The 27,844-nt window shown below is 34.4% G+C and overlaps 1 protein-coding gene across 1 annotated transcript in view; it reads left to right on the top strand.

The window, feature by feature from the left end:
- Positions 1–27,844, top strand: part of LOC114344961 (proteoglycan Cow) — a 218,090-nt gene that overhangs the window by 126,527 nt on the left and 63,719 nt on the right. Inside the window, exon 3 of the mRNA XM_028295783.2 lies at positions 7,289–7,391. Coding sequence (XP_028151584.2) covers positions 7,289–7,391 — 103 coding nt within the window. The remainder of the gene's footprint in view (positions 1–7,288; positions 7,392–27,844) is intronic.

Here is a 27,844-nt window from a genome sequence, read left to right as displayed (position 1 = left end):
GAAAAGGATGTCAAAAAGAGATGGAGAAAGTACTTTGACAGCTTATTAAATGAAGAATTTGACAGACAGCCTGTGGAGTCAACGGAGACAGTAGCAGCAATGGTCACCAAAATAACAAACGAGGAAGTGGCTCAAGCGCTTCAAAAAATAAAGAAAGGAAAATCGGTAGGACCAGATGATATTCCTGGGGAAGTATGGAGAGCATTGGGAGAGACAGGAACAAGGTGGCTAGCAGATTTATTTAATAGAATTATGGAAGTTGGACAAATGCCAGACGAATGGAGAAGCAGTATACTACTACCTGTCTACAAAAACAAGGGAGGTATACAACAATGTACAAACTACAGGGCTATAAAACTGCTTAGCCACACCATGAAAATATGGGAAAGAGTAATTGATAGACGGATCCGTGAAGAGACCGAAATATCCGAGAATCAATTTGGCTTTATGCAGGGCAGATCAACAACAGATGCAATTTTCATTATAACGCAGTTGATTGAAAAATACAGGAGTAAAGAAACAAACGCTCATATGATATTCATTGATCTTTAGAAAGCATATGATAGGATAGTGTTCCTCGAGAGATTCTGTGGTGGGCACTCAATAAGAAAGGAGTCCCTAGTGAATATGTAAAGATTGTGAGGGATATGTATAAGGGAGTAACGACTAGTGTTAGGACAGGTGTGGGAGAGACTGATAAATTTCATGTGAAAGTATAATTGCACCAAGGCTCGGTGCTTAGTCCGTATTTATTCTCATTAGTTTTGGACCAGATAACAGCGAAACTACAGGGTAACATTCCATGGTGCTTAATATACGCTGATGATGTCGTGTTAGTAGGAAATAGTGAAAGAGACTTAGAACAAAAACTGGAACAGTGGAGACAAGCTCTCGAGGAAAAAGGTTTAAAACTTAGTAGGACAAAGACAGAGTATTTGGAATGCTCATTTAAAGATGGAGTTACTACAAATAAAATGGTATTTTTGGATGGTGAACTGATTGTAAAAAGCAATAGTTTTAAGTACCTGGGGTCGGTATTACAGAGTAATGGAGAAAATTCCAATGAAGTTGAAGGGAAAATTCTATAAAACAGCCATAATGACGGCTATGATGTACGGAACTGAATGTTGGGCAGTGAAAAAGAAAGAGGAACAACGAATGCATGTGTTGGAAATGAGAATGCTTAGATGTATGAGTGGAGTGACAAAAAAAGGATAAAATTAAAAATGAGCATATTAGGGGAAGTCTAGGTGTGGCACCAATTGATGCCAAAATGAGAGAGCCTATGTTGAAATAGTTTGGTCATGTTCAACGTCGAGACGTTAATCACCCAATACGAAGAATTGGTGAAGTGCAGATTCCTGGAAGGAGTAGAAGAGGAAGACCAAAGAAGACGTGGGGGGAGACGATTAGGCAGGACATGTTGGTAAAAGGGATTAATATTGATATGACCCAAGATAGAATTGTGTGGAGAAATGCAATTAGGGAAGCCGACCCCGCATAGGGATAAGGCAAAGAGAATGATCATGATTGTTCTTGGAAAGGATGGACTATCCATTCTTCTTTTCCTTCTTCTTGTGCAATCATGACCATGGATGTCTTTGCCTGTTTTGCTACGTCCTTCCATCCAGATCTCTTTTGCGCCTTTCTTCTTTTACACTCGTCTCAAAACAAACAAGACATCTGTTGTCCTGCTTCCTGGCTTAAACTTAAACTGTTCTCCTGTCGATGCCTGTCTCTTTAATCTTCGCTCTACATCATCATCCAGCCTCAAAAGTCTATTACTGAACATAGGCCTCTTCCCCCTGTTTCCAACCCCGTCTTTCTTGCGCCGCTCTCATCCAGTTTTTATTTAGCCCTCTTAAATCGTGGTCCACTTTGTAGGTGGTCGACCGGCGCTTCTCTTGTCTTCCCTTGGTCTTCATTCCAATAACCTCTTTGTCCATCGCGATGCATCGCCCATCTGTCATTCTGCTTATGTGTCCTGCCCATCTCCATTTTAGTCTGATTATCCTTTCCTAACTACCCAAGGTGACTAACCCAAGATTAGTCACCTTGGTTCTTCTCGCTCTTCGATCTCCAGTTTTCTCCCAAATTTTCATTAAGAGCAAAGTTTATCCCTGTATAATTCTTACACTCCTTAACGTCCGCTTTGTCTTCGTACAATGATACATACCATCACACGTTGTCTCCATGCATTGGTCATAATTTCATCCTCATAATATGGCCTACTAATCATTTGCCTTAAAACATCAACCCCTCCTTCCTAGAGCCTTCTAAACCTTTACAGGTATTCCACCAGGTTCTACTGCCTTCTTCATCCTCTTTAACGCCTCGACAATCTCCTCTCTCGCTATCACCGGTATTAAAATCTCATTTAAGATCCTGCACACTCCGTCACTCCTTTGTTGTTCTTCGTTCAAATAACCTTTTTTTTTTTCGAGGTGGGAATCTTCTTAAGACCGTCTGGGAAGGTGTCCCAGGTGTGTCGGATTCGGCCCGCCCTCTCTGTATCACGAGCCGCCTACCGACTAAACCCACCTCCTCTTTCTCCAGCCGACGGGTCTGGAACCGCTCTTAGCGAGCATATCTGACCCGTCGACCTTACTCATAGCTCCCCTCCGGCACTTCTAGCGTGCATTCCATGGATTGGTTGGCCGCTCGGCCGCCCCCCGCGCACGCTCCGCACCAGACAGGCCGGTGAAGCGACCGCCTAGCTCAACCCGTGCGCGGGTAGGTCGACCGGGGTGTCCCCAGCCCAGGATGGAACGAACCAGAGAATGTCAGTTGGCAGTTACGAGCAACTCCAGTCATTCATACTTTCATCTATCCACGCTGTCTCATCCACCCATTCATACTTTCTTTCATTTAACCCCAAACATTCCTTACTTTCATCTATGCACACTTACTCGTCCACCCATTCATTCTGGCATTTAGATGGGACAGTCTGTGTAGGTTGGATGTAAAAGGTCCTTCCCCACTGACTGTCCCAAAACGATACAAAACATGGTATAACATACAAAGAAAGAACTAGAGTAAAAGGAGATGAAAAGAGAAAGTGGAGATAGAATTAGAGAAGAGAGAAGAAAGAGAAAAGAAGAATAGGAAAGAAGCAAAAGAGAAAAGAAAAAGTAAAGATAGAGAACATAAACAGGAAATAGAAAGATAAAATTGATCAAAGACGATTACTTGTATAGATAAAATTAAGTAAATAAATAAATAAACTACAATAAAATAAATAAATAAATAAATAAAACCATGTAAGAATAAAAATAGACAGTCAGTGTGGTTTGGATGTAAAGGGTCCTCCCCCCGCTGACTGCCCGCCACGACACAAACACATTTTTTAAATAAATAAATATAGTGGTCATCCCGTCTGCAGACGCCTCTCCTTCTCTTCCTTGTGTTTCATTGTCTTGGTGACAAAAGCAATGACCAGGTCGAAGTCTCTCTTGCTATTAATGGCTTTGTCCATTAGCTCGTGTGGCTCACCTAGAGGGGATCCCAGACCCAGCTGCAGCTCGGCACGCCCCGCATGGTACGCAGGGCACACGAACACGACATGCCGCGCGTCATCAACCACCCCACACTCGGGACACAGATCGTCAGCGGTCTTCCCTATACGGTGGGTATATTTTCTGAACGATCCATGCCCCGTCAAAAACTGTGTGAAGTAGTAGTTGACGCGCCGATGCCGACACCCGCACCACCTCACCACATCCGGGATCAAGGATCTCGTCCAGACCGCCTTCTCGACTTCGGCTGCCCATTCCCTCTGCCACAACTCTATACTTCTCTTTCTTTCTAATGGTCCTGAACCTATTGCCCCGTTGGTACATTCGGACTCTCTATCCAGCCAGGATGTGCACCGGCACAGAACCAGCCACCACCTGTAACGCAATGGTTGATACAGTTCTGTACGCGCTGCACACCCTGATCAGAGGTTTCCTTTGTGCCCTGAGAAGCATGTCTTTATATTTTTTCATCCGGAGGACCTCGTACCATACCGGGGCCCCGTATAATACTATCGATAGAATGGATTGTAACATAACTGTTCTTTTCTGTGATCCTGGGCCCCCTATGTTTGGCATTAACTTGTTTAGTACCGAGGTCCTTTTTTCAGCCTTTCGACATGCTTCCTGAACGTGTTGTCCGAATGCTAGTCTATCGTCTAACGTGATGCCTAAGTATTTCACGGTCTTTTGGGGTCTTATTTCGGAGCCATTGTACTCGAATATTATGTTGTTTCTGTATCTCGGTTCCCTCAAAATTATCGCTTCAGTTTTCTCTACTGCAAGTTTTAAATCGTTTTCTTCTATCCATTCCGCGGTTCTCTTTATTGCTTGGTTTACTTTTTCTATTATGCCCCAATCGCCTTCGACTAGTAAGGCCAGATCGTCCGCGTATGCAATCGCTTTTACTCCTCTCTCTTTGTTTATTTCTAGTACCCCGTTATATAATATATTCCAAAGTGAGGGTCCCAGGACTGACCCCTGGGGTACTCCCGCGGTCATTTTCATCTTCTTTTTCTTTGATATGCATACGGTTCTTTCAGATAGGTAGTCCTTTATTATGTTGGACAAATATTCCGGAGCTCCACATTCGACTATTCTGTCTACAATGAGGCCCCAGTTTGCTGAGTTAAAAGCGTTTTTTATGTCCAACAGAACAAGGACTACCCACCTTTTCTTGCTTGCCTTTGCCGAGTCCTTTATCCAGGTTGCGGCATCTACTGTCGATCTGCCTTTCCGGAATCCGTACTGTTGATTAGATAACGCTCTCGCATCTTCCAACATGACTTCCAGTCTCTTCTTGATAAGTCTTTCGTAGAACTTACCAAGGCAGTCCAGGAGGCATATTGGCCGATAAGAGGCTGCCGAATCGGGGGGCTTCCCAGGCTTCAGGAGTAGAACTAAGTTCGCTTCCTTTAAGTCCCTGGGAAACTCTTGCTTCTGCAGTAGGTCATTACATATTCTTCTGATCAAACCTGGTTTCTCTGTTGCTATTATCTAAGAGGAGTTCAGCTGATTCCATCCGTTGGTCCTCGTCAAGTTTATATGGGGCCATTATTTTCAAGGACTTCATGGTAATTTTATATGCGTCGCCCCATATATCCTCATCTAAAGCTTTAATCAGGGCCTGCCACTTTCGTTCAAATAACCTAAAAAGTATTAGTGATTGGAAAAATCTCGAAGAGTAAGAAAATGTAAGGTTTTCCTTTTTTGAATATTTTGGATGTTTTTGGTTTATCTGTAAGGCAAAAATTGGTTAAGATATGGCTGTTCAAAGTTTGCATACAATCTTGATTAGTGACTCGTTTAAGCCATGCCAACTACAACCATTTCAAATATAAGGGTTTAAAAAATAATTTAAATGATCTTATTGCCGTTAAAAAAATATAACATGGTTTTTTAGCATTTTATAGGTTAAACACTAACAGAGTTATGGTGCATTGTAATACACTCTGGGCCAAAATTAACCACTAACCTTAAAAATGGGTCCTTTTTGATGTCTCATATTTCCTAAACCTGTTGTTCGATTTAAATGATTTTTAAAATATGTTATAGCCTTAATCTTTAACAATATCGTTGTAATAACATTGTTGCTAAACAGGTAAATTTTTATTGAATACTGGGTGTACGAATCAAACTGTGGTTTTTTCTCAAAATTCGCATCACCCTGTGGAATATTTTAGCATTTGTAAAATACTAAAATTAAAACTCGACTATAGCCTCATGTTTTCTCAACATTCTGTTTTTTGATTCATTCGCTTATGCTGGATAATAAAAAAGTTAGGTACTTTAACAACTAGGCATGTTTTTCATCAATACAGGTTGTTTTTAAATAAGTATGGAAAACTTTAAGGGGTAATTCTGCATGAAAAAATAATGAAAGTTTGCTTTATAAACGTATGTCCGCAAATGCTTTGTTTCCGAGATACGGGGCGTTAAAATTTTTCTAACAAACTCACGATTTCTTTATTGCTTTAAAACGGGTTAAGATATGCAAATGAAATTGGGTGGGTTTTAAAAAGTAGTTATTGCAGATTTTTTGACATACAATTAAGAATTTAATATTCACCATTGGCGCGCATACAGGTAATATGAGCCGTCATATTACCTGTATGCGCGCCAATGGTGAATATTAAATTATTAATTGTATGTCAAAAAGTCTGCAATAACTATGTCTTAAATCCCACCAAATTTCATTTGCATGTCGCAACCAGTTTTAAAGCAATAAATAAATCGTCAGTTTGTAAGAAAAATTTTAACACCCCGTATCTCGGAAACGAAGCATTTGCGGACATAATGTTTATAGAGCAAACTGTCATTATTTTTTCATGTAGAATTATCCCTTAAAGTTTGCCATACTTATTTAAAAACACCCTGTATTGATGAAAAACATGGCTAGTTGTTAAAGTACTTAACTTTTTTATTATCTAACATAAGCGAATGAATCAAAAAACAAAATGTTGAGAAAACATTAGGCTATAGTTGGGTTTAAATTTCAGTATTTTACAAATGATAGAATATTTCACAGGGTGACGCGAACTTTGAGAAAAAAACACAGTTTGATTCGTACACTCGGTATACAATGAAAATTTACCTATTTGGCAACAATGTTTATTATTATAGCGATATTGTTAAGGAATTAGGCAATAACATATTAAAAAAAATTACTTAAATCGGACAACAGGTTTAGGAAATATGAGACATCAAACATGAGCCATTTTTAAGGTGGGCGGTTAATTTTGGCTTAGAGTGTATACATAATGTGCTATATATAGAACCTACTTTTCATGACGTTTCTCTGCTTCTACTGGGTCTACAGACCTTTTGCTGTAGCTACACGTTTGCTAAGAATATTTTTTCGATAAAATACTTACTTTTTAGTTATTTGCGAAAACCGTCTTAAAACGTGTTTGTTTTTGATGAAAAATGAACATTTTCACTCGAAAATAATTCGAAAACTAGAACGAAAGTTGCTTAGAATTACTCGATTAGTGACACGAAAAATTTCACGTTATCGCCGTATTTTACGTTCATTTACTGGCCGAATAGGAAAATACGAAAATTTTACCCAACATTTTCTTTATTTGATCGCTTACAAAAACAGCGAAAAACTTCAAAGAAAATTTTACTTTATACTCTCGAGCACGCACCGCAGAGAGCCTCACAAACATTTGTAAAAAACCATAAAAAATACCATTAAAATCTATCAATCTCTGTCTAATCTTCAAAATCTCGAACGCCCTTTTTTGATATGTTTTTTTTTTGCAATCTATTAGGCGATCTGTGTCGACCGTTGAACTGCAAGAAAAAAGAGATCTGCCTGCTGGAGGATGCCTTCACAGCGGTCTGCGTATCCAAAAAGGAACTCAAGAAAAACGGGTGAGTATAGAGTATAGAGTATAGAGGATGTGCCCGTAGGGAGTCAGAGCGAACATTGTTGAAGGGGGACAAAGAAAGCCGTTTTAAGGGCCGGATTTAGTGAAATAGACTAGACGTAGAACTTAAATTGCTTTTGGTGAAAGAAAAACAATTTAAATAAAGCAGAATTCTTAAGAGTTTCGAGTTTCGATCTATTTTAGGTCTGTATTGCCGAAGTTTGTGATTTATGGTTATTTGGATATATAGAGTCCTTCAATACGGGTAGTTAGTTTTATTGGTTATATTTCAAATGATATTAAAATGAAAACTGTAGAGTTAATGTCATAGCCCAGGAGATAGTGTCAAATTTGACCGGAGCATTTTAGCATGGCTGTTTTCTTTTTATTTAGTTAGGTGTTCCAAAGCTTATTAACAAGTGATGTGTCAGCTGGCTCAAAACCGGGGATTTTAGGCAAGAAAAGGTAAAATATGAAACTTGATGGAAAAGCGCTTCAACTTATATGTCAATATTTATCACTGTGACTTACACCTATTAATGGCCTAGAATACTTGGCTCCTAGCTTTCACTCAGGCGACCCGGGTTCAATTCCTGCCGTTGAATTTTGTTTTGTTTTTAAAATTGACATTTTATTTTGAAAAATAATTATTTTTATAATACCACGTTTCTATTATTTATACGAGACAATATAAAAAGTATGTCTTATAGAATCGTAAACTATGCATTTGATCATATTATGATTGACCTTAATAAGCAAATTTGTTGTACCTACATGAACCCCTGAAGGTTCCCTAGTTTGTACGACCAATCTAAGTGAAAAGGGGGGTGGCCCCCAACATTCTTTTTATATTTTTTTGGACAAACTGTTTTTTCTTAATTTTATATGTTGTAGAACCGAAAGATACAACCCTAAATTTTCACTTTTCTGTCACCAACCCCCATTTTTTTAATAGCAATCTAAATATTTCTCTATTCTCTATACTCTATAATATATAAAAAAATTTTGCCACGTACTATTACGTATTAAGCTGACGCTTTTTTATTACAATCTAAAATTCATAAAATTATTGATTTATGCTTTTTAATCTTTGCCACACTAGTCCACGAATATTTTTTTATTATTAACTAGCTGACCCGGCAAACTTCGTACGGCCTTAGAACTAAATAATGTTTAAAAGTTAAATACCATAAATTACCAGAAAGCCAAAAAATACTCATGTGAGAGTATTTCATGAGAAATATTTCATGTGCTTTTTTCGACCAAATGCATAGTTTATGATTCTATAAGGGACATACCGACAAACATTAATTTTCATATATTATAGAGAATAGGGAATATTTAGATTACTATTAAAAAATGGGGGTTGGTGATAGAAAAGTGAAAATTTAGGGTTTTATCTTTCGGTTCTACAACATATAAAATTAAGAAAAAAACAATTTGTCCAAAAAAATAAAAAAAAAATGTCGGGGAGGGGGGTCACTCCCCTTTTCACTTAGATTGGTCGTACCAACTGACGAACCTTCAAGGGTTCATGTACCACAAACTTGCTTATTAAGGTCAATCATAATGATATGATCAAATGCATAGTTTACGATTCTATAAAAGACATAGGTACAGACTATTTTATATTATCTCGTATAAATAATAAAAACGTGGTATTATAAAAATAATCATTTTGCAAAATAAAATGTCAATTTTAAAAACAAAAAAAAAATTTAACGGCAGGAATTGAACCCGGGTCGCCTGAGTGAAAGCTAGGAGCCAAGTATTCTAGGCCATTAATAGATGTAAGTCACGGATATAAATATTTGACATATAAGTTGTAGCGCTTTTCCATCAAGTTTCATATTTTACCTTTTCTTGCCTAAAATCCCCGGTTTTTGGCCAGCTGACACATCATTTGTTAATAAGCTTTGGAACACCTAACTAAATAAAAAGAAAACAACCATGCTAAAATGCTCCGGTCAAATTTGACACTACCTCCTTGGCTATCATTTACACATCTTTTATCTACTATGTATTTCCTTTTGTAATTTTTACTTTAAATCACATGGATCTACAACTAAATGTGTCATTTAAAAAATAAGTTGGTTTTCATAGTGTTTTCTTGCGGAATGCTTAAGTTAAACATTATTTCGTTTATTGGTACACCATTTTGCTTATTTTAAGTACGCCTCAGCCTGTGTAAATTCAAACTTAAAAAACGCGCGTTTTTTTTAAATTACCTTGACAAAATTAACAAATTAACAAAATTAACAGTTTTAAATACTGATCTGACCTGGCAGGAGTACATACCTTGTAACGTCAAATAAATAAAATATGAAAAACTTCCGCAAATCGTCTTCCTTGAATACATGCGCCTTCTTGGCCACGCCATTGTTGCTAATTGGGTTCATGAATGCATGCATTTTCACACATGATTTTAAATCTACCCCTTTGTTTATCCTCAACATACTTTTCAATTTCGAATGGATAGCCCACATAGTCGACGACTTGTACTGTTCCGACATTTCCTGAAGGTCAGTAAGCACAACTCGTTCATCTGTATTTGTTACCTTTTGCTCTTCCATCCATTTAATGAACTTGACGTATTCTTTTTTATAAGCATCTTCCAATTTTTGCGACATTAACCGCGATTCTGCTTTACTATTTAAGTAATCAATGTTAGAACTCCTTTTTAAGCAATATAAAACCAGTAATAACAAATAATCTTATGTATAATTAATTATGATTGCAAATTAATTTTTGTTTTTCTCATTTCCGTAATAACGAAAGGTATACTGCTGATATGGTGCTTCTCAGAGGCTTTTTTCAGTGCGTCACTGTTTTTCGATTTTTTTCTAACGCATTTAGTTAGAAGTGATAGAAAAATTTATAACATTTATTCTAGTTGTTGATAGATGGTGCTATAATAAAAAATGATTATGATCTGTACAATTTATTTATAATTTATACGACTATACAAATCAAAGAACATATCTTTTTATAAACTCAATAAACACGATTATTTGATTTTATACCAAATTGCATATTATATCATATTATAATAAATAATTTTTTTCCGATGATAGTGCCATCTATCAACAACTAGAATAAATGTTACAAATGTGTATAATCGTCTAAAAGAAAGCTAAAAAGCACAAATACAGTCCTGTGTTGGTTTCTCAGATAAAATATGTAACACCATAAGTAGGAAAGTGTTAAATAAACTGAACATAAATCAAAACATGAAAAATAGGAAAAATATAATGCTATTGAAGGAGTATTCGGCCATTCAATTAACTTTATCAAAAATAATGTTGAAGATAAATCGACCTGTCCAAATGAGAGACAACCTGATAATCAGGAGCATTACATAGATAATGGTTATGTAAAATGAAAAAGGATTACCATGGAATTAATGATTCTGATGTTTGTTTAAGGCAGTTATCAATATGCAGAGTATTGAGAAATCAAGTCAAGAAGAAAGCAGCTTTTATGTTAGTACATCATTATGTGTTATACATATTTTAATAAACATGACGATATATTTTAATGTTTGAAAAGTGTAAAACTAAAAAGTAAAAAATAAAAAATATGAAAAAATTTTTTTAAGAAACGCTTTTCTTTAGTTACGAGTGACTAAAATTAAAAATAAATCAACTAAAAAAAAAATAAAAAAAATTGAAAAAATCTAACACATTCGTTAAAGAAAAGCGTGGGGCGAAAACCGTTTATTCGATGAAGACGCGCCACGCTTTTCTTTGACGAATGTGTTAGATTTTTTCAATTTATTTTATTTTTTGCTTTTTAGTTGATTTTTTTATATTATTTTTAATTTTAGTCACTCGTAACTAAAGAAAAGCGTTTGTTAAAATTTTTGAAGTTATACTTCTTTATCTGCGCGCATGCGCACACCGACAGTACGGTATTAGTCGTTATACTGGCTCTGATTGGGTGTTGAAATGATCTGTCAATAATAAATAATTGTTCAATATGAAGGTAAACAAATGTATAATATATTAGTTTTATTGTTGTGAGGACAGAAACAAAAAAGTTTATAATTGTAGTGAAGCAACAGGTACGTAATAATTGTAAATGTATCATAGGTACCTACCTATTTGAACCTACCAAAATACATAGTATGTAATACTTTTATTTACATAATTTGATTACCATCAAAATTTCTATCAATGTTCACCTAATATATTGTTTTCTTACTCTATGTTTTGTTGTATTTTTTCAATTCTAAATCATTTCAATTTAAAATCAAAATAATTTAATTTAATTCAAAAATGTCAAAAGCTTAATCCGTTTAGTTAGTCGATCTTCGCACATAATGACACATTGCCTCCGTGGCGAAGCGTTTAAGGCGAATGAACCCCAATATACCAACCGCGCTGATAGCTGGTTCGAATCCCAATAAAAACTTTTATTTTTTTTATTTTTTTTTTATACATTTTATTATTGTAAGTATATTTATTATACACTGTGTCCGTAAAGTATGGAACAAATTCTTTTTTAGCTAAAGAGAGCATTTTAAGAAATAATCCTGAAACACGTCGATTTTTGATTTTAATTTACCGTATTTCAAAATAATATTCTAATATACAGGGTGAATTACTTTCGAGGAATGACGTCACCGTCATTTTTTTTAAATGGAACACCCCCATTTTGTCTCAATTTTCGGATTACTTTAGCTGAGCTGATTCCAAAAATGTATCACATGTTGATTCAAGTTGGTACAGGGTGGACAAAAATACAATAGTTTTGTGTGTGCTCATAATATTAAATTTTAATTAATTTTTGATATTAAATTAAAATATTAAATTAAACAATATCAAAAATTAATTAAAATCAAAAATTAATTAAAATATCAAAAATACAATAAGTATTTTTGATAATATTGTTAATTTAACTAACGCGTTACTATATGAACACACACAAAGCTATTGTATTTTTGTCCACCCTGTACCAATTTGAATCAACATGTGATACATTTTTGGAATCAGCTCAGCTAGAGTAATCCGAAAATTGAGACAAATTGGGGGTGTTCCATTAAAAAAAAATGACGGTGACGTCATTACTCGAAAGTAATTCACCCTGTATATTAGAATATTATTTTAAAATACGGTAAATTAAAATCAAAAATCGACGTGTTTCAGGATTATTTCTTAAAATGCTCTGTTTAGCTAAAAAAGAATTTGTTCCATACTTTACGGACACAGTGTATAATTTTATTTTCAGAAAATACGTATTTAGTTAAAAAAATTTCCGACAATTAATGTTCAGTAATCATTTGTGGTATTTTTAATATTAATATTTTATTAATATTTATTTAATATTTTAATATTGTGTGTGTTTTATTCTTTTATTATTTTAATTTTTGGCACTGATTTAATAAAAATGTTTGAGAAGTAGTAAGTATAAATTAGTTTAATATTTAAATAAAATATAAATAAAAAGTATATTAATTTCGTTTAAATCATATAATAGAAGTATAACTTCTTACGTGCGTACAAAGTACACACACATTCTTGTTTTTTTCCTATTTTTTTTTCTTGACGTGAGCATTCCGGCAAAGTTTGGCATCTTATGTTATACCTATACCTATACTTATCAGTACATATTTGCATATGGTACTTGGGTATTGTTGATAATAACGTATAGGTATATTGTATTTTTCTGTTGGTAAAACAGTTTTAGCTTCAATGAGTCTGATTCTCCATTTTCGTGTCGATTTATGGACTTGGTTAACAGCTACCGGGACCTTGTTGGTCGCCTCTTTACTAGTCGTCCCTACTGCTTGAACAAACGTATCATCAGCAAAGTTGGCGTATCATCAGCAATGTTGTATATCACACGTGTATAGTAGGTATAGGACCGGACCTGTAATTTCTTTTAATTCTGAAAAACAGTCAAAAACAATTTTTTGGTTTAATTAAACCTTCATGCCAGACTTTATTGAAAGCATGTGCAGCATCAATGAAGACACTTTAACGGACTTTCTTTTCTTCTAGCGATCTTTCGATAATATTGGTGATTTTGTGCACCTGGTCGATTTTTGAGTGCATATTTCTAAACCCGAATTGATGTGTCGGAATACATTTTTTAATTTAATAATAATTGAGGGGCTCGGCAGTAAACAATGGTAATGGACAAATTTGGATTTTTCGGGAAATACTATGTAAAAGATGGCAAGGAACATGGCAAGGCAGAAAACTTTACTTAGCTTATCCTCCTAATAATAGGTGGAGCCAGATTAATTTCTTAAAATTTGGTAAGGGACATGCATAAGCATGAAAATAATGTTATGTGTCCATGATAATGCAGGTTGTTCAAATCTAAATGGCTTTTTTGATGTTTACAGTGATAATTCTGAGAGCTACGATGATTGCAACTCAGATAAAGATCCTGAATTTCAAGTATTTAGTGAAGCTACTAGCTTGGTCAAGTGTCTATAAATAAGATAATTTCTTTATATTCTTAGAATAAAGTTCGCAAATAAAAAATGGTAAGGGATGTACTTAACATTGTTTACATCCACGTTCACTTTGCATAAAAACTTAACATGTTTTACTTGCAAACATGAAAATAAATTCTCTCCAGCAATATATTATTATTTTTATTTAAACGTTTTAGACAACCTGAAAGATGTAAAATTATTTTGGGAATTGATTCCAGCTGTTTACCAAAAATGGTATCTAAATTTAAAATGAATTCCTAGTACCTACCAAATTATGTTAAGTCAACATCACTTAACACGTTACGTTAAACTATTTCAAATATTTTAGGTAAACAATGTTAAGTTGTAGTTCATATTTTCATACTTTTCTTATTAATCATTTAAAAAAAAATATTTGGTTTTCCATATTTTGCCTACGTATTAACAACATATTCAGCTAGTTTTAACATGCTTCATACTCTTATATTTTTTAATAAAAAATATAAGAATATTTTTTTCAAAATTCAACACCTCAAAACTCAAAACTTCTTTACTGTCCCTTACCATTTTTTACTGCCGGACCCCTCAATTATTAAATAAAAAAAAACAATTATTGGTTTTTTCTCTTGAGGAGAAGGTTCTCAAGCAGCTTTAATATTACAGGGAGCAGAGATATCGGTCCTTATGACGAAACCTTACTGTAGAAAGACTAAGTTGTGTCTAAATAAAAATGGTATACATTTTTATCTTAGTGTAGAAATATACTGAAGTATTGCACCTCGCTACGCACATCGCCACATAATATGTTCTGCCATAGAGTAGCCATGTCGAGTATACTCCGTCTAATATACTTACCGTTGCACGTCATCCGCGTCATAGCCCGTGACGTCACATGATACCAACACGAAATATTTAGACGGTAGGTGTGTTCTTTTGTAGAATCATTTTGCCGAGTACACTGGAATTACAGCCACCAGATATATTTTATTATATACGCGTAGAAATAATATTTGAAGATTTCTATTAATGTTAACATAAAGAAATACACAATATTATGTTTCATTTAATTTGTATAAATGGATTATAAAGCGTTTTTATGAAGCAGATTTGTTCGGAACACACTGTAACTGTAATCGAACGAAGGTGATATTTTGGCATAAATTGGTAACATTTATTTGACAGTTGCGGTGATGACACTTCATGTTTGTTTTTATTCTTTACTATAAGTATTTGTTTCATTATATTTTTTACTGTTTTTATTATTTACTTTAACGTAACATTATAACTTAATCCTTGTTTACTATTTCTAATGTTTTTATTTATTAATGTCCGACTGGTATATTATTTGACAAATAATGACATTATTATAATGACATTATTTCGAAGTCTGTTAAGTAGGCACGATATAACGTCCTAGGGCGATATTTTGAAAAATAACGCCCTTGGGCATTAAATTTAAATATCGACTTAGATACTGCCAAGTTGACAAATATCAACCTAAGTAAAACTATGGTTACCACAATTTATTACGTTACTACTGTTACTGGTAAATGTACTTATTTGAAAACTAATGAATTCAAAATTCATTCAAATTTTTCGCATATAAAGAATAATTTAGTCGGACATTAAACGTTGAAGGCTGTATTATAAAAATAACGCTTAATAAATAATAACTATTATATTGAATATTAATTTGGTTTGTTGTATAATTCACTTCACAGTAATTATGTGATATATTTGATTTAAAATGAATTCAAGAATTCATTGGGCAACACTGTCAACTTAGATCTCTGACATAGTTAATGACGTGCACCGGTAACTATATTAGATGAACTGTATATTGCAATTTGTAGTGATATGTGCGGTGAGATGCCTGGCAAGGTGTGCAGCGATGTGCCTGGTGAGGTGCGATACATAAAAAATTAAAATAATTAATTATGCAAACCCCCCTGTTTTACATAGATAGTCGTATAAATCTTTAATTCATATTTTTCTCTAAACCAATGTAATATTTTTTTTAAATTTCCTTTAAATTTCATTTTTTTTTTGTTAATATATACACATTCTAAATCGTTTTATTACCGTTTTAAAAGACCATAATGGGACATTTTGTTAGCATAAAAGTAAATATCATTAAGGCCCTATACAAACAGCATTTCTACATCCATTTACATGTTTACTTCCCTTAAATACATTCCATTTCAATTTTATCTTTTTAATTAAAACGTTGATACAAACATTAATTTGAATTTTTTTAACATTTTGTGTGCCTATACATACTTTTAAATCCAATTTAATAATTTTCAAGCATCTGAATTAAAATAAAGTAATATTGGCGTAAAAATTTCAAACCTGATATACAATTTTGTGTTGACTGATGTTCCTATAATATTTTGATGAGTTTCAATAATTTTCACATTTTTCCAGATACGAGGTTTGCCGTATAGTTCATTGGAAAGTTATATTTAGGGTTGCATTTGGGAATAAAAAGGCACAAACAAAAATTAACTGAAAATTTTTTAACACATTTTTTTTGGGCGTTATAACCTTTTTCTGGTCATTTTACAAAAAATAACATCAGAGCAATTTTATAGAGAGTTTTCAATGAATAATTTCCACTATAAATTTGTTTAAGTTAATTTATTAATCTGCGTTTTACAGCGTTCCTCAGTTGACCGGGTTTCTTGAATACTCGTAAGTAAAAGCAACAATCTACAGAGGTAAAGTTTAATAAGAGCCCCGTTTCAACATAATTTATCCAAGATAAATTGATGTCAAACATAAATAAACATCTGCTGCTATCAAACCTAAAAAGTGAAAATGCAGGAAAGTTTTGAAATTCTCTACGAAATCGCAAAAAAGCGGAAAAATCAACACAAACCTTTTTACTGAAGACATCGAGAGACGCATACGACAGAAATGTCTAAACTGGATGCCAGAAAACTGTGTAGAACATATTAATGAAACTGTGCTGCTTAGATAATTTGGCGATGTCGCTGAAACGTTTTTTCTGAGTTCCTTCTTTTTCTTCTTTTTGTATACATGGACATGACTCTCTCTGTTTTTTCAATGTGCCTCCAGTAAGTTGTCGTTCCATCGTCTCCGTGGTCTTCCCACCGATCGTCTTCGTACTGGGGAACCGTCTCTCGCTGTTCTTACTACTCTATTTTGTTGTCATTCAGCTTATGTGGTCATTCCATTCTACTCTTTTGTTTTTTGTCCAGTTATTAAAGATGTTCTTCACCCTGCATCTCCGTCGTATATCTGTACTTATAGCTCCGTCCCATAGTGTATTACCATCGATCTTTCGAAGGGTTTTCATCTCCTCTGTTTCGAGCAATCTTTTTGTCCTCTTTGTGTCAGGTCGTGTTTCTGCCGCGTATATTATTATTGATCTGATGACTGTTTTGTAAATACAGATAAGAATACTTTAATGATAAATGAAAATATTAACATGGCCAGTTACCATAATTTAAGCGAATACTTGAAGCAAAGGTCAAAATGATATCAGCCAAACAAGTCTAAAGTTCTACAGAAGATGTTTTAAAATAACTTATCTATGAAGCACCGAATAAGACGTTTTTAACGAACAAAGTTGCATTAATATTTGGTGGATATCCACGGCAAGAACTGGGGAATATTTTAATTTACACACATAGAAGATAGAAAATTAGTTTTTGTGGTAGGCGTACCAGAGACAAAAAACGACAAAAGCGGGGTTTTACCATTATTGATGAGCACAAAATAAATAGTTTGAAAGCTAATAAGAGATTACGTCTTTACGGCCACGTGGTTGTCCAGAAGAAAATTTTTTTTTACCTATAGAGAAGGTCACTGTACTGTACAACTAATTAGAAAAAATATATTTGGAAAAATCCCTTTCATTATTGCAAAATATCTTGGTTTTAGCGATCCTATCAAGTATACAGGTCACTGTCTGCGCCAAACATCGGTAACTCTTCTGTCAGATACTGGAGCCAGTATAACAACATTGAAGAGCCATGGTGGATGGAAAAGTACGTCAGATGCTGAGGGGCATAATATGAAGGGTAATATATCATCAAATAGTAAGGTTTCAGGGATGCTGGCAGGCACCCCTTTGGATCTGGCTTTTCCGTATATAAACTTGATAAGCAGAGAATGAAACGTGAATCAACATGGGCTGCTGTCAATGTATCTATCACCGGATCTTTCCAGAATTACTAGATATATGTTCTTCTTTTTCTTCATGTGCCATCTCCTCTAAGAAGGTAGGCAACCAAGTGCAGTTAAACCAAGCTCTCAAATTGTTTTAACCAGGAGATGCGTCTTCTTCCTCGACTCCTTCTACCCTGTATTCTTTCTTGTATTATTAATTGCAACAAGTTATAACGCTCACCCCATGCCCCGGAATCTTATATGGAAAAATTGGGGAATTTCCCCCACCACTTCCACACCGCTCAGCTAAATAAAGAGAAATGATAGCCTTTCTCGCTCACGAAGACTTCAACCAATCATTTATGTTAAAACACCATACCTGAATGTCACAAATAAAATAATCAAACGAGGCTTAACTCGACAATGTCAATTCTGTCAAAAGTAATGACAGTTAGAGTTAGTGCAAATACAAATAATTTTCTATTAGTTTACAGTTTTTATTGTATTATCTGTAACGATTTATTCTTAGTAATTTCAATTTCAGTTGGTTCCTTATCCTTCGTTTAAGTGTAGTTTTGTTTTAGTTGCGAAGGAACTTTGGTGATGTGTTAATAAAAAAAAAATAAACATGGTTTATTATTGTTGTGTACAAATCATAGAAAAGTTACAAAAATGCATAGGTAAATAGTAATTAGTTTATAACTGTTTTATCTGAAACAACAAATAAATACACGTACCTATATTTAGAAAAAAATTGTCTAACTTTTTTATATCCCTTTTCCTTACTAAATTTGACAGCAAAAATAACATCCATATTTTGCAACTTGAGAATTCCGAATAATTTATGAGTATTACTTAGATATTATTTAAATAAAATACTTTAGCAAGCTTAGTAAGTTTTGGTATTTTATTTTAATAATATAGGTGAGATTATTTCTTGTAAAATAACAAGATATTTTAATTAGTAACGAAATTGCCCGCAAGAGGCGCTAAACGGATAAAATTAATGCTTGGTGATTAGTTAACACATCGGTCGCAAATGGCGTAAGGAACCAAATTTTTACAGTGAGTTGCCTATCTATCCGGTAATACTATATATTATTTATCTATGGCTCACCCCTCATAACATGAGATTTATGTTTCCATATTTTTAACTTTAATAATAAATGTTATTAAGAAATTTTCACATTTTTGTTTGTCTGTACCTTCATACGTTATGTCTTTATACGTTCATATGTGTTTTCGGTGCTGCTATATGGGGTGGAGGCCTGGACCTTAAAGAAAGAAATAAACGATCGACTTGAAGCATTCGAGATGTGGACCTACCGAAGAATATTAAAAATAAGTTGGGTAGACAGAATAACAAATATTGAGGTGCAGGGAAAAATACAGGGAAAACGAACTGTTGGAAGAAGATGCATCTCCTGGCTCAACAATCTGAGAGAGAAAGTGTTATAATTGCAGTTCCGTCGACTTGTTCAGAGTTGCAATCTCAAAAGTGAAAATAGCTGTGATAATTACCAACCTCCTTGGTGAGGAGACGGTACCTAAAGAAGAAGAAGAAGAAGAAGAGTGCCATAAAGTGCACTTTATGTCCAGATGGGCATAAAGTATAATATAGTTACTAATTTAGACGAAGCAACGAAGCACTAAAAAGCCCAAAACCTAGGAATTTTGTGCAGTAAGATGAATCGTCGTCCAACTTTTTGCATTCAATTCGAGAGACTGTCAGGCAATTTTGTGAACTAAATTGATCTCCGGCAAAAAATTTTGTGCATGAGAAAATGCATTTTCAAAGTGCATCTCGAAGAGATGGAAAATGAAAATTTTAGAACTTGGGAAATATTGACGGAAATGAGGTCAGTTTTTATATTTGGGGATTTTGGAGGTCAGTGAACACAAATTTCATGACGGTTATGGTCTCCGAGGTACCTGGTGCCCAGGGTGGAGCTCGTCGCCTGGGACGATCGAATAATTCGCAGGACGATCGAATAATTCGTGAAATGAAGATTGGATCAAAAAACTGAAAAATATGCGTTTAAAATTTTTCAAAAATCTATCGAATAACACTAAAGACGACCCCACCACTCCATCCCCAGCAGGTGGGGTGGGGGTAACTTTAAAATCTTAAACGGAAACGGAAACGCCCATTTGTTATTACAGATTTGGATTTCTTACGTAAAAATAAGCAACTTTTATTCGAGAAATTTTTTCGAATTGTGGATAGATGGCTCTGTAATTGGAAAAAACGATTTATCGTGATACCATAGGTAAATTATAGAAACGGTCTAATATCTCGAGAAATACACTTCCAAATAAAACACCAAAAAATACGTATTTAATATTTTTCAAGAACCTATCGAATAACATCACACACGACTCTCCACTCCACCCCCTGGAGGTAGGGTGGGGATTAACTTTAAAATCTTAAATGGGAATTCCCATGTTTTATTGCAGATTTGGATTCCTCATGAAAAAATAAGTAATATTTATTCGAAATATTTTTTAGAATTGTTAATAGATGGCGCTAATAAATAGTGTTTTTCCGATAATAGCGCAATCTATCCATAATTCGAAAAAATGTCTCGAATAAAGGTTACTTATTTTTACGTAAGGAATCCAAATCTGCAATAAAAAATGGGGGCTCCTATTTAAGATTTTAAGGTTACACCCCACCCCACCTCCAGGGGGTGGAGTAGAGGGTCGTGTTTTATGTTATTCGATAGGTTCTTAAAAAATATAAAAGACGTATTTTTTGGTTTTTTATTTGAAAGTGTATTTCTCGAGATATTAGACCGTTTCTATAATTCAACTATGGTATCACGAAAAAATCGTTTTTTCCGATTATAGCGCCATCTATCCACAATTCTAAAAAATATCTCAAATAAGAGTTGCTTACTTTTACCGTTGATTGAAATATTGATATAACTCCAATAACTCAATCAACGCTTTTACGTAAGAAATCCAAATCTGCAATAACACAGTGGGTTTCTATTTAAGATTTTAAAGTTACCCCCACCCCACCTCCAAGGAGTGGAGTGGGGTGGTCGTGTTTAGTGTCATTCGATAGATTTTTGAAAAATATTGAATACATGTTTTTCAATTTTTCGATCCAATCTTCATTTCGCGAATTATTCGATCGTCCCGAGAATTATTCGGTCGTCTCAGGCGACGAGTTTCACCCTGGGCACCAGGTACCTCGGAGACCATCGCGTGTCATGAAATTCGTGTTCAGTGACCTCCAAAACCCCCAAGTATAAAAATTTAAAAATGAATAACCATTTTCAATTTCGTTGCAAAACGAAAATACAGCCGAACCATATGGTCTCAGAGCTAGCAACCTTTTCGAGCAACTATTTTAAGACGGCTGATTCTTTAATATAATATTCTCTATGCATCCTAGAACACCTTATCGGCCATCTGGCTACTGAGACAGGTTGCGTTCATTACTACGCAGCGCACCTGTGCAGGTAAATATATCGAATTTAAAATTATTTTTAATAAATTGATAAATTGGAAAATTCATCACTATCTAAAACAGTGTCACTCACACTTGACAGCGAAGAACTTGATGTATGACGAAGATTTGACAAAACTGAATTAATGTCAGATATGTTACGATACTTAGCCATTAAGGCTGCAAAAGAATTGTAACATTTTTTATGGTATCCATCAGTGGTATTCACTTGGTCCGGTAACTGTACATTATTATATTTTAAATTGTATTTCATACGCGCACTCAAAACTTCTTTACACTTTAACAGTTTTTCATCCACAAAAGTTATTATATTCTCGTTTTTTTCCTTGCAAAACACACATTGTATTTTATTTGCTATTATATTGTATCACAATTACTTTTCACTAAATAGAAACTCGACAAGAATCGTTAACAAACTGTGAATTCATTGCGACTGTGACTGGCCATCTTAATATCATGTGCGGACAACATTCACCCCCGAAATTGTCGTATCTTTTGTTTGTCTAGTTTCTTAACCCAAGCAGCGATCGTTTTGCTGAAAATACACATTATTTTTATGATTTTAAATCCATCTGGTTGATGAATGCAACCGAATTAATGCCTGGCAAATTAATTTTGCATTTATTTATGTGTAAATAATATAATATTAAAATTTCAGACATACTAAAATGACTTAAATTTTTCAATTATTATTTATAAAAAATAGCGTCTGGCGCATATTTAGCAACCACAGAAATGCCTGGCAATTATAATTCATATTTCTAATAATGTTTAAAAAGTAATGGCAAAAAATTTGTTCGTCTTAAAATAATTTTAAATTCGATATATTTACCTATACAGGTGCGCTGCGCAGTAATGAACGCAACCTGTCTCAGTAGCCAGATGGGCGGTAAGGTGTTCAAGGAAGCATAGGGAATAATATATTAAAAAACCAAGTGTCTTAAAATCACTGTTTTCCCTCTTGGTCCAATATTCTAGTCCAATCAGAGAGTGCAGCAAGCACCTCTACCGGTTTCGAAACTTATTAGTCTCTCATCAGGAGGCACATATGCTACTCTCTCTGATCTAACCAAAACAATCCCCAGCGTGCAGTCCCGGATTGCAACGAACGAAATGGCATAGATGCCCTAGCGGCAACTGCTAGCAAAAAGACTAAGTTTTCACTCTAATGGCATATAAAACAACATAATGCTATTCTACATCCCACCAGAATGAAAACAATGGGAACCTTCTCTGGTTACACCTCCGAGGCTTCTACAATTTGCAAGCCATACGGATGCTGAGACTAAGGAAGATGAGGAAATTCTACAATTTACAATTCACGTCCCATCTTCTCAGCGCGGTAAAGTTCCAACGAGAATGGTTCCCTTCGTACTCCAATCAGAGTAAATGTAAATCAAAAATGAATAACCATTTTCAATTTCGTTGCAAAACGAAAATACAGCCGAACCATATTCTAGTCCAATCAGAGAATGCAGCAAGCACCTCTACCGGTTTCGAAACTTATTAGTCTCTCATCAGGAGGCACATATGCTCTCTCTGATCTAACCAAAACAAACCCCAGCGTGCAGTCCCGGATTACAACGAACGAAATGGCATAGATGCCCTAGCGGCAACTGCTAGCAAGAAGACTAAGTTTTCACTCTAATGGCATATAAAACATAATGCTATTCTACATCCCACCAGAATGAAAACAATGGGAAATGAATGAGAATGCACGCTGGGGTTTGTTTTGGTTAGATCAGAGAGAGCAGCATATGTGCCTCCTGATGAGAGACTAATAAGTTTCGAAACCGGTAGAGGGGCATGCTGCACTCTCTGATTGGACTAGAATATGGTTCGGCTGTATTTTCGTTTTGCAACGAAATTGAAAATGGTTATTAATTTTTGATTTACATTTACTCTGATTGGAGTACGAAGGGAACCATTCTCGTTGGAACTTTACCGCGCTGAGCAGATGGGACGTGAATTGTAAATTGTAGAATTCCCTCATCTTCCTTAGTCTCAGCATCCGTATGGCTTGCAAATTGTAGAAGCCTCGGAGGTGTAACCAGAGAAGGTTCCCATTGTTTTCATTCTGGTGGGATGTAGAATAGCATTATGTTGTTTTATATGCCATTAGAGTGAAAACTTAGTCTTTTTATAAAAATTTAACTCATTTCCGTCAATATTTCCTGAGTCCTAAATTTTTTATTTTCCATCTCTTCGAGATGCACCTTAAAGATGCTTTTTCTCATGCGCAGAAATGTTTGCCCTAGATGAATTTAGTTCACAAAGTTGCCTGACACTCTCTCTAATCGAATGCAAAAAGTTGCATGACGATTCATCTTACTGCACAAAATTGCTAGGTGTAATGCTTCGTTGCCTCGTCTAATTAAACACTAAACAAAATATAATGACGAAATATAATAAACGACAGTTTTCGTTGAGAGGGTCGAAATAATATTAATATGGAAATAAACCTAAACGTACCTAATTGAAAATTTAAACAAATATCGTCCAGTTAATTAAAACAACCATTGTATTAATAGTATAAGAGCTGTGAGACATTTTTGAGTAGGTATTTTAGGCAACCTGAAAATTTTTCAGGTGACTTTTCTATGATAGCCTAATACAAAAATGCCGGTCTGGCTGGAGGGTAGCGGTTATTTTCCCCAAAAATCCACCCCAAAGTTAAAAAAAGGGCAAAAATTGATATTACAAAAAATACCATTGACGTGACTTTAAAGTAAATTTAAATATTCAAATATAAAGAAAATAAACAGACCAGGCGATTTGAGGGCGATTTTAACTCTGCAAGATACTTGCATGGGCGTCCCAGGATTATTTTCAGGGGATGCATCTGAACTTCACAAGATTTCATCTGAATCTGTACATACTATTAACGAGTATAAAATATACAACTATACATGCATAGCTATGTACACTCCTTCCGGGCAGGGAGGTGCAATTGTTATTTTGACAGGGTATTTTTTAATATTAAAAATAAATATTCTAAAAAAGACAGGTTTTTTTTGGTGAAATTTTCCAACTGACATGTGATCAAACAAATTACGGGTGCATATAAATGAAAAGCGCTATAGGTAAGCACCAGTGTGAGAAAGAGCGTATACCGATAGCTGTTTGCGTCCTCTGTTCTAACTGAGCGAGTCCGTTCGCTCGAGAAAAATCACGTGACCTAGCGATAACCATGTTGTTGTAACTTTTTCTTAATTAAAGGAAAATAATACGTACTATACAATACAGTGATGAGCAAGCTAATAACCGGCAAAATAGCTCAAAAGGTTGAAAACATAACACATTGCGAAACAAAAAGAGTTTCATCTCTTTTTGTTTCGAGATGTATTATGTTTTCCATCTTTTGAGCTGTTTTGCCGGTTATTAGCGCGCTCATCACTGTAGATTTTGCAAATATGATAGAAAAAAAAACAAATGTATTATTATAAATATATAGGTAGAAAAGTATTAAACTATAGACTAAATTAATTCTGTGTCTTGTACTTCTTCTTCAAACTCCTCATCTGAGCTTAAATATTCATTCTCTTTTTCTTTGTTAGACTCCCCTCAAGACTCAGATTCGTCTTCTACCTAATCTGTAAATAGTTATAATATGTATTTAGAGTTAATTAAAAGATTATTAGTGATTAATTAATTGAGTTGCTACGTATTCTTTCTTTTAAAACCAATACTTAATACTTTTCCTTATATAACCAATCACATCAGGTTTTTTATTTCTTACTATATGACCAAAGTAGCTCATTTTTTTCCTTCATAGTGTTGAGTATTTCTTGTCTAATTTTCATCTTTCTTAATGTTTCCGCGTTTGTTACGTGTTGTGTACATTATTTTTTTACATTATTCGATAACACCACATCTCAACAATGGCAAGTCTTTCTTCAGATGCGCCCGTGGTTGTGCAGGCTTCGACTCCGTACAAAATGACAGAGAATACGTAGCAAATCAATTAATTAATCAGTAATTAATTTTTAATAAATTCTAAATGCATATTACAACTATCTACAGTTCATGTAGAAGAATAATCTGAGTCTCGAGGGGAGTCTGACGAAGAAGAAAATAATGAATATTTAAGCTCAGATGAGGAGTTTGAAGAAGAAGTACAAGATTCGGACACAGAATTTATTTAGTTTATAGTTTTATAATTTTCTACCTATATATTTATAATAATAAATTTGTCATTTCCTATCATATTTGCAAAATCTATTGTATAGTACGTATTATTTTCCTTTAATTAAGGAAAAGTTACTTAAAAAACTATAATATATAACAATTACTCTAACGTTTCGAGGCACAACAACATGGGTATCACCAGGTCACGTGATTTTTCTCGAGCGAACGGACTCACTTCGCTAGAACAGAGGACGCAAACAGCTATCGGTATACGCTCTTTCTCACACTGCTGCTTACCTATAGCGCTTTTCATTTATATGAACCCGTAATTTGTTTGATCACATGGCAGTTGGAAAATTTCACCAAAAAGCTGCCTTTTTTAGAATATTTATTTTTAATATTAAAAAATACCCTGTCAAAATAACAATTGTACCTCCCTGTCCAGAAGGAATATACATAGCTATGCATGTATAGTTGTATATTTTATACATGTTAATAGTATGTACAGATTCAGATAAAATCTTCTGAAGTTAATATGCATCCCCTGAAAATAATCCTGGGACGCCCATGCAAGTATCTTGCAGAGCTAAAATCGCCCTCAAATCGCCTGGCTTGTTTATTTTCCTAATATTTGAATATTTAAATTTACTTTAAAGTCACGTCAATGATATTTTTTGTAATAATAATTTTTACCCTTTTTTTAACTTTGGGGGGGATTTTTGGGGAAAATAACCGCTACCCTCCAGCCAGACCGGCATTTTTGTATTAGGCTATTATGGAAGAGTCACCTGAAAAATTTTCAGCTTGCCTAAAATACCTACTCAAAAATGTCTCACAGCTCTTGGACCATAACCCGCACGATATGTTTTAAATTTGCTGTTCAAAAACAATACACAAAATACCTGATGAGGTAATTAAAACATCCTAAACATAAAACACTAATTAAATCCAATGGATACCAATGCATGCTCCTGTTTGATCTGTGAACCGTTTACCTCAAAATGATTTGTAAACAGGATTAGAGGCACAAAGAGCGCAATAGAGGTCAATGTTTAGTTTGCCTGAGGGAAAAAACGATTCGAAGCAGAGGACGCTCACTAACGCCTTGATCTAATAATATAAACCGTATCAAAACCGACTGGATGAGAGCAACTGAAGATTTCTGAAGTTGCGAAATTTGGTAGGGTCTTAGCAAAATTTGATGATAATACCATTATAATGACGAGTTTGATGCGAGGAAGGCTCTTTTAATGTTAATAAGATCAATATGGAATTAAGAGATGTCGGTGTTTTTTTATCGATATCAAAAGTAGTTAAAATACTTAATAACAATTGTTTTTTTTTAATGTTAAAAAAGGGGGAGTTTGGCCCTGACAAAAGCTGTAAACATAATGGTCTAAGACTAGCAACGTTTTCGAGAAACTATTTTAAGACAGCTGATTCTTTCATATATTGTTCCCTATGCTTCCTCGAACACCGTACCGGCCATCTGGCTGCTGATACAGGTTGCGTTCATTACTGCGCAGCACACCTGTACAGGTAAATACAAAATCAGGGTGATTGATTAGTGTGATAAAGCTTAGTAGATCCGCTATAGTAATAGATAGCAATAAAAGTTAATAACAGAACTTGTAGCCAACTTTGAGCATAATATTACAAAATTAGTTAGAATGTTACAGGGTCTTCGATATCGTAGTGTCAGACCAAACAATGTTATACAGGGTATTTACAAAATTATAACCAATGTTCTACGAAAATTGTAATAAGTTCAGCTCCCTGTATAAATAAAAATAAGCACAACAGCAATGGTTTATTGGTGCCATATTTTTTTGTTGATTGTCAATATTTATTAAAATGGTTGATATTGCTAATTTTCTTCATATCGAATACAGGATGAGTCAAAATGCAAGTACATCATTTTCTCAGTAATTTTAAATAGAACACCTTAATTAATAACTTGCTCTGAAAAATGAAAATATCTCGAAAACTAACAAATTTAGGCATAGGGATTATTATACAAAAATTAAAGTACGGTAATGATACTTTTCGATGATGATATAAAATAAAGGGTGTTCCATTTAAAATTTCTGAGAAAAGAATGTACTTGCGTTTTGACTCACCCTGTATTCGATATAAGGAAAATTAGAAATATCAACCATTTTTATAAATTTTGACAATCAACAAAAAAATATAGCACCAATAAACCATTGATAGCACCAATAAACCATTGCTGTTGTGCTTATTTTTAATTATACAGGGAGCTGAACTTGTTACGTTTTTTTATAAA

This window comes from Diabrotica virgifera, chromosome 3 (assembly GCF_917563875.1).
Source record: "Diabrotica virgifera virgifera chromosome 3, PGI_DIABVI_V3a".
Lineage (NCBI taxonomy): Eukaryota > Metazoa > Arthropoda > Insecta > Coleoptera > Chrysomelidae > Diabrotica > Diabrotica virgifera.
Note: the sequence above shows the minus strand (reverse complement) of the source record. Positions and strands in the feature narration are given on the sequence as shown.